Source organism: Quercus robur, chromosome 10 (genome assembly GCF_932294415.1).
Source record: "Quercus robur chromosome 10, dhQueRobu3.1, whole genome shotgun sequence".
NCBI classification, from domain to species: Eukaryota; Viridiplantae; Streptophyta; class Magnoliopsida; order Fagales; family Fagaceae; genus Quercus; species Quercus robur.
In genome coordinates, this window is record NC_065543.1 from 41,112,367 (window position 1) to 41,120,185 (window position 7,819).

Sequence of the window (7,819 nt, forward strand, 5' to 3'; positions counted from 1 at the left end):
GTAATAATACATATTTACCATTTTATCATAACTTCTGTTTTTAATTGTTTTTATTTTCAAAATTCCAAAACTTTTAAAAATATCATTTAAAAAAAAAAATCAGTGGATTTTGAAATATTTCAATAGACCAAATTAAAGTGGGGCCGTTGTCTCCTTATAAATCAGAGAAAAAAATTATTAATTTTCTTTTAAATGGATTCATTTTAAGGTTTGGATTAAAGGTTATAAATCCAGAAATTGTATTGGGTGTTTGAAATTTGAAATTTGAAATTAAACTATTTGATGATATAAGAATACGAAAAATAAAAATATTCCCTACTCGAGATACTCAAAGGAAACTGAAAGTTTTGGGCTTCTGCTAGTAAATCCAGGTTCCCAAGAAACAACGCTGGACAAGTATCACAAATTAAGGGGCTGTTCGGGTGAAGAAAAAAAATGCTCATTCATTACTGAAATATTATCGTTCATCACTCCATAAGAAGCTAAAAAAATTAGGACCCACATATTGTGCACCTGAACCCCTATCCGGCCCCTATTAACTCCACTCACCCCAAATTTCACTTTACCAACAACACCAACAATTTCCTCTCGCAGCCTCAACACCAACGAGCGTCACCCACTTGCCGCCGATGATGGTCAAGGTCTCGCCGTGGTCGTTGTCGGTCTGGGTTGTGGCTGCCTTTGGGGTTGGATGATCTCGTCGGCTCGGTAGGCATGACTGGAGTCTGGAGGTGAAGGATGAAGAAGGAAGAAGGTAGAAGGTAGATGGAGAAGAAAGGTGAGAGAGATGTTTGGGTGATTTTGGTCTGTTGCTTTTTCGTGTGAAGGGGGAGGGTATTGTGCTTAGCCGTTGGGTGGAGTGTTGGTGTGGGAGTGGGAAAAGGTCTGAATTGGATTTGACAAGTCTCTGCCGTGAGCCCCTGTGGTGGGATGAAAATTACCAAAATGCCACCGTTACTCCGTTTTTATAACTCATAAAACACTTAAAACTTGTGCCTTTCTAATTTGCATAACTCTCATTATTCAATTTGGTGAGAATTGTGTGATGAAAACAAAATCTGAAAACAAATCCAAACAAGTAATTGTTCTGTGGAACCCATCATTTTTTGAGTGATGGATAATCAAAACTTAATGATTAGTGATGAGTGATGAAAACACCAAAATCCAAACTTGTCATGTTGACATATGGTTTTACTCGTGTATCAATTATTCTGCTGGTAAATCCAGGTTCCCAAGAAACAACACTGCACAAGTATGACAATTGTCATGTTGACATGTTGTGTTACTCGTGTATCAATTGTTCTCTTGGCTCCTTAAAAACAAAAAAAAAAAAAAAAAAAAAAAAACCTCTCTTGGCTAGATGCTGCTCAATTAGCTTTAGCATTATAGGCGTAAAACCCCCGGTTGCTATTTTACCAACCATCATTTCAAATCTCTTTTATTCGGGAATGTATTGCTATATGTTTTTAGGATCATGGGTTGTAAACATAAATATATATATATATATATATATTATTGGAGAGAGAGACACAGAGGAAGAGAGATGGGAGAGAAGAGGGAAACAAATTTTTATATATCATTTGATTGTATAGTTTATATTATTTTTTTTGGTTGTATGTAAAAATAAAAACTAAGATATTGGGTGTATTATTTCTCAAAAAAAAAAAAGATATTGGGTGTATTGTTAAATGCGTTGATAAAATAGATAAAGTGGTGTTTGAGAATATAATATATATATATATATATTTAAATTTTTTTTTTTTCAACGGTATGAGATAACAAGTTGTTGTTGATGATGGATCAATAATAACTTGTCAATAGCAGTGGCAATTCGTTTTCGTGTGTCGGGTTTATGTCGTGTCGACTTATGAGTATTCGACTATATGGGTCAACACTAACTTGACATGTTTATTAAATAGGTCAAAATTCCTTAACCCTAATACAATTTGTTTATAAAATAGGTCAGTTTTGTTGACCCATTTATCAAATTTTATCAAAGCGAAAAGGAAAAAAAAAAGTTTTAACCTGATTGATTTGAACTATGAAAAACCAAACAAATAAAATTTGTTAATATTAATTGCATTACAAATAATCATTTAAAACTAAAACATATCTCAATATCACAAATAATCAATTACAATATTTTTATCTACCACAACAACTAATAAGTTTATATACTTAAGGTTTTGAAGGGTATATTGGTAAAATGAGAGTTAAACGGGTAAAACGAGTTTTGTGAGTTGGACACAAACATGACATATTTGTTAAACAGACCAGTTGTGTCAACTCATATATGAAACACTTGTTAAGTCTAACCCATAACCTGCTAACTTTGGATAGTGTCATGTTTTCAGGTCATGTCAGATTTTGCTGCTCCTACTTGTCAACTCAATAATTGTAAAATTTATTATGAAAAATCTTGTGTTCGTAGCATTACTCTTACCCAGTATGTTTGGTGACAAACGGACATTCGGTGAAGGCAAAATGATTTGACTGCTAGTGTGCTAGCTAGGAAAATTATCAACTTTATAAAAGTGATGGTGGTGCAAGAGTCGCAAAACATAGTTATCTAGTAAAACAGAATTTGCAGAAATGGTTAGCTCAGTCATTCCCACCGTTGATTTATCTCCTTTCTTTAGAGATGGGGATCATCAGGGTGACAAGAACAAGGCCATGGAGGCAATAGGTCAAGCCTGTTCTGAGTATGGCTTCTTCCAGATTGTGAACCATGGTGTGCCCCATGATCTAATGAGCCAAGCCCTTCACCTCTCGAAGACATTCTTTGAGTACCCTGGTGAGGAAAAGCTCAAGTCTAGTCCTGGGTCTGAAGCACCACTTCCTGCAGGTTACAGTAGGCAGCCTAAACACTCGCAGGACAAGAATGAGTACTTGCTACTGTTTCCACCCCAGTCCAACTTCAATGTGTACCCCAAAAACCCACCTGAATTCAGGTATGTCTAAGACTATTTGCATCACCGACAAACTAAATCACACACCAAGAATAAATTTTTTGATAATGTTGATTACTGACTGTTATCACTTATCAGTATAAAAATTTTTGGATTAGGTTTTATCCTTATAGTGAAATTTTCTCATTTATTTATTTATTCTTAATAATACTTATCATTAAGTAGAAAAAGGAACTACATAGAAAGGAAACTAGTGCCATCTAAATTTATTTCCCTAGGAAAAGATTAGGGATGGAGAAGATGAGAATATTTCCCTCAATAATACACAAAAAGCTGATTTAGCAATGTTATAGGCGAGCTTGTCATTTGAACTAGATTGAGGATATATAATAAATGATTCTTACTTATTAAAAAAAAAAAAAGTTTATATAATAATCTCTTATTGTTATTCTTATTTGTTAATGGTGGTGTCCAGAACTCTTCTAGCAACTGATTATTTCGCGGGTGTGTAATTTCCCATCCCACATACACTAGGAAATGATAGGGATACCAGAGATACTGGTTAGAAGGTTTGGACCTAAGACCTCATTAGGCTTTGGAAACCACTAGATCAAATAATTCGTTATTTGTTTATATGTTCAGGAAACTATTTCAATTTGTTAACTAAAAATATAGATAAAATGCATGAGAAATGATAACATGATGGAATTGTTCATTGCTTATTAAATATATTGATTTTGACAGGGAAGTATTTGAAGAGATTTTCTCCCACTTAACCAGAACTGGTGTGCTTGTGGAGAGCATCTTAAATGAGTGCTTGGGTCTCCCTCCCCACTTCCTCAAGGAATACAATCATGATAGGAGCTGGGATTTCATGACGGCTTTGCATTACTTCCCGGCAACTAAAATTGAGAATAATGGTCTCTCCGAACATGAAGACGGGAATTTGATCACTTTTGTGTTTCAAGATGAAGCAGGAGGCCTAGAAGTTTGCAAAAATGGAGAATGGATTCCGGTAACGCCTGCAGAGGCCACAATCGTTGTCAATGTAGGCGATGTCATTCAGGTATAGTCCAATATTCACATTTTCATTAATTCTCAGTCGTCATAAAATAGGTTTCAAATCCTATCGTATCTATATATTATATAATAAGGACATGACTTCAATTATAAGGTAATTAGAATTTATTTGTACTTCTATAATATTCCCACTAACAACATGTTGAAATAAATTTAAAAAATAATATGTTTTGTTTTTTTTGAAACTTTTGGAGGTGTTGAGCAACAACAGATTTAAGAGTGCAACTCATAGAGTAGTGAGAACTGAAGGAAGAAGCCGATACTCGTATGCCTTTTTCTATAACCTGCAAGGAGACAAGTACGTTGAACCATTATCACAGTTCACCAAAGATATTGGAGAGCCACCCAAGTACAGAGGATTCCTTTACAAGGAGTACCAGCAGTTGAGGATGAGAAACAAGACCCATCCACCTTCCAGACCTGAAGACGTAGTTCACATTACTCACTATGCAATATCCACCACCTAGAACCTAATGCATTAGGATTCTCTCCATTTCAAATGGATGTATTTTATGCTTCAAATTAAAGTATGCTTGTGTTGTGTGGTTGTGGAATGATCTAGGTTTGGTTAATGTGAGCAAGGTGCATTAATATTTTTTTTTCCTGTCTTGATTGTGTCTTGTTAACCAAGCAAAGTGGACGATACTTTTCCTTTCCCAATATCTGAGAGTCTTGAACCAAAGTATATCTTAATGCATTTTGCTTGATAAATAAAAAAAGTTATCTACTCGTTGATGAACTATAAATAAAAAAGTTACATCCTTGATGAGGATAAAGTTTTCTATCATATTAAATAAATAAATAAACTAAACCAAGCCAAAACAATTAGGAATTTGAGGCACTTTCTAAGAGTTGGTAAATTGTTAACACGACCCAGTATTTATTATACACATCCTATTACACAATTTTATATATGCTTAAAAATCACAACTTCAGCATTTCAAATGTGTGTAATACTCCAGTATTTTCTCCTAGTTAGTTATCCCTAATTCCATATAACTGAATTCAAATTTGTGAAGCATTTCGTTTTTGAAAGAGATGACAACATGAAACGAGGAACATGCTTGTCCAAGTTTCTGAACAGAGCATGATTCGTATACCAATTCCCAATACCCAAAATTACATATCCCTAGTCACACACACCCTTACGCTTGTACAAGTTTGGTGATAGCCTAATACGAGGAACAGCTTGCAACGGTGTCCTCATGTAAGTGACCAATCCTGGGCTCTCAAACATGTCAATTTCCTCTAATTGGACCCCTCCAGGAGGGTCCCAGTGGAAATGATGCAATAAGTGACCCAATATGGACATGACCAAATTGATGCTAAGTTGTGCAGCAGGACACATACGCCTCCCAGCACCAAAGGGTAGCAACCTAAAATCATGACCCTTTATATCAACATCTTCTTCAAGGAACCTTTCAGGCCTAAACTCTAATGGGTCTTTCCAAACCTCTGGGTCACGACCTATGGCCCAAACGTTGACTTGAACATGAGAACCCTTTGGAATGTCATAGCCACCAATCTTGACATCGGCATCAGCCAAATGGGGTAGCATCAATGGTGTTGGAGGGTGCAACCTTAGGGCCTCCTTCGCAATACATTGCAAGTAAGTGAGACTTGACAAGTCCGATTCGGTCATCACACGGTTGGGCCCAATTACGCGGTCTAGCTCGTCTTGGGCCTTTTGTTGGACCCTCGGGTTCTTGATCAACTCGGCCATGGCCCATTCAGCAACTATAGCAATGGTGTCCATGCCTGCTGTGATCATGTCTCCAAGTAGTCCCATTATGGTATCCTCACTAAGTTCATCTCTTTCTCTAAGAGTAAGCAATGTATCCACAAAATGTTTACCACCTTTATTGCATGATTGTATGTGCTTTTCCATGATAGTCCTAGTGAATGCATCTTTGTGTGCCAAATGCTTGGCAATTTCTCCTTTTTTAAGCCATGAAATCCATCCTAGCAACTTTATCGAATGAGCTATAATAAGTGATTGACCAACCTTCCTTTCCTGCTCCACAATTGCCTTAAATTCCAATCCATGCTGGTCCATGACACCCTCATTCTCAAACCTCTCTCCAAATACTAGTCTTGTAATATTGTTGAATGCCACTGACCCCAAATACTTCCTAACCATTAGACTTTTCCCATAACCTTCAGGATTGGTGCAATCCTTAAAAATTGATTCAACCATAGCTCTAACTTCATCTTCTCTAATGGGCCTAAGAGCTTCAATGCTCTTAGGAGAGAAGAGCTCCATGGTACAAACTTTCCTTACCTTTACATAGTGGGGGCCATAATCAGCCCAAATAAGATCCTTACCATCTTTGACAACCTTAGCAGTTAGACTTCTCCTGGGCCTACTTGCTAATTGGTGATCATTATCTTTGAGTACTTCTTTTGCTAATTTTGAGTTTAACACAACTATGCTCAAATCTGAACCATACCACACAGACATGATTGGACCATAAATTTGTGACCATTCATTGAAATTGCGGCACCCAACTGGCTTGATGTGAGCAAGGTTTCCTAGGATGGGCCATGGATATGGACCTGGTGGGAGCTTGAACCTTATCCCTTTATAGAGTTTGAAAACAAGGAAGATCAAGGTGATTGATACAAGTAGAAGAGGGAGAGACATTATGAAAACAAAAAAAATGGTGAAAAGCTTAGTTTTATGATGGTTGAAGAAATGGTCATAAGGGGATTTATATAGATAGTGATATCAATATTTTGTTTATGTTTTTCTTGCACAAGCATACAATTCATGACAAACTCAAGACCCTGGATTGAGGAATAAACGCATGAAAATAATGCATTCATGTTGTTTACATGTTTAATATTTTAAAAGACATGAATATGTGAAGGCTTCCATTGCCCAACCGTTTTCTCAAAATTCTCTTAGTAGAGGCAACAAGGTTTTGGTAAAATAGTATTATTTAAGAAATTTTTTTGACTCTTTACTTCCTTTTGTAACAATTTGAGAAATATGGAGTGGTAAAAACGTTTTAGAAATTGACTATGCATCACAATTTAAAAAAAAAAAAAAAAAAAAAAAAAAAAATTCATGCAATTGTTCTCATACTGAAATGTTTAATATTTTTGCAAGATTCTTATTTTATTTATTTATTTTTTTTTTGAAGAGAAGATTCTTATTTGTTTAGAAGCCCAAAAGAAGTCATGGGAATTTGAAAAACCCTAGCCAAGGTGGACTGTTGATCTGAGATAGTTCCATCTAATTGGCAGTCCAAGCCTTGTAATTTGACACTTTGTGGATTCCTTACCAATAAGCATGCCAAACTCATTTCCAAAAAAAATAAATAAATAAATAAAAATAAAAACCTCATTCCAAATTTATGTCCAAGGCATGAATCGAGTACAAGTCCAAAACTTATTAGACTAAAACAGATTATTAATTTATTAGGAAATAGAAACCGAAGGAACTTTGCGATATTTCAAATGATAAGTTTTAAGGACACAATTTTTGCCAAAATTTGTTTAAGCGCTTGATTATGAGTGACTAACAATTACTCTTACACGAATTATACATTTATTTTCTACCAACCGCTGAAATTACTTCAACTAATTATTTGGAAAAAGTTGTAACAAAAAATTTGTCCTGACTTATGGTACTTTTCCGAATGACTAGGTTTCTTTGTCACCAATTTAATTTACTTAGAAAAGATTGGAGATTTCTGTAGAGCCAAGTCAAGGAAATATAGCTGGATTTTGCTGTTGAGACCCAATGAAGCCACATTCATCTAAATACTGAAAATTAAAAACAAGGAAATGTGTTTGATTGATCAAGATTTTTTGTTGCATTAAAT

General features: G+C 35.3%; 2 protein-coding genes across 2 annotated transcripts; one reads left to right on the plus strand and one right to left on the minus strand.

The window, feature by feature from the left end:
• Window positions 1-2,464: 2,464 nt before the first annotated feature.
• Window positions 2,465-4,593, plus strand: LOC126703444 (flavonol synthase/flavanone 3-hydroxylase-like). The gene is made up of 3 exons (XM_050402399.1): window positions 2,465-2,951; window positions 3,654-3,975; window positions 4,184-4,593. Exons 1-3 carry the CDS (start codon window positions 2,593-2,595, stop codon window positions 4,454-4,456), a joined length of 954 nt encoding a protein of 317 aa, XP_050258356.1. The 5' UTR covers window positions 2,465-2,592; the 3' UTR covers window positions 4,457-4,593.
• Window positions 4,594-5,118: 525 nt separating this feature from the next.
• Window positions 5,119-6,633, minus strand: LOC126704162 (cytochrome P450 98A2-like). The gene has a single exon (XM_050403188.1). It carries the CDS (start codon window positions 6,631-6,633, stop codon window positions 5,119-5,121), a length of 1,515 nt encoding a protein of 504 aa, XP_050259145.1.
• Between the last annotated feature and the right edge of the window lie 1,186 nt (window positions 6,634-7,819).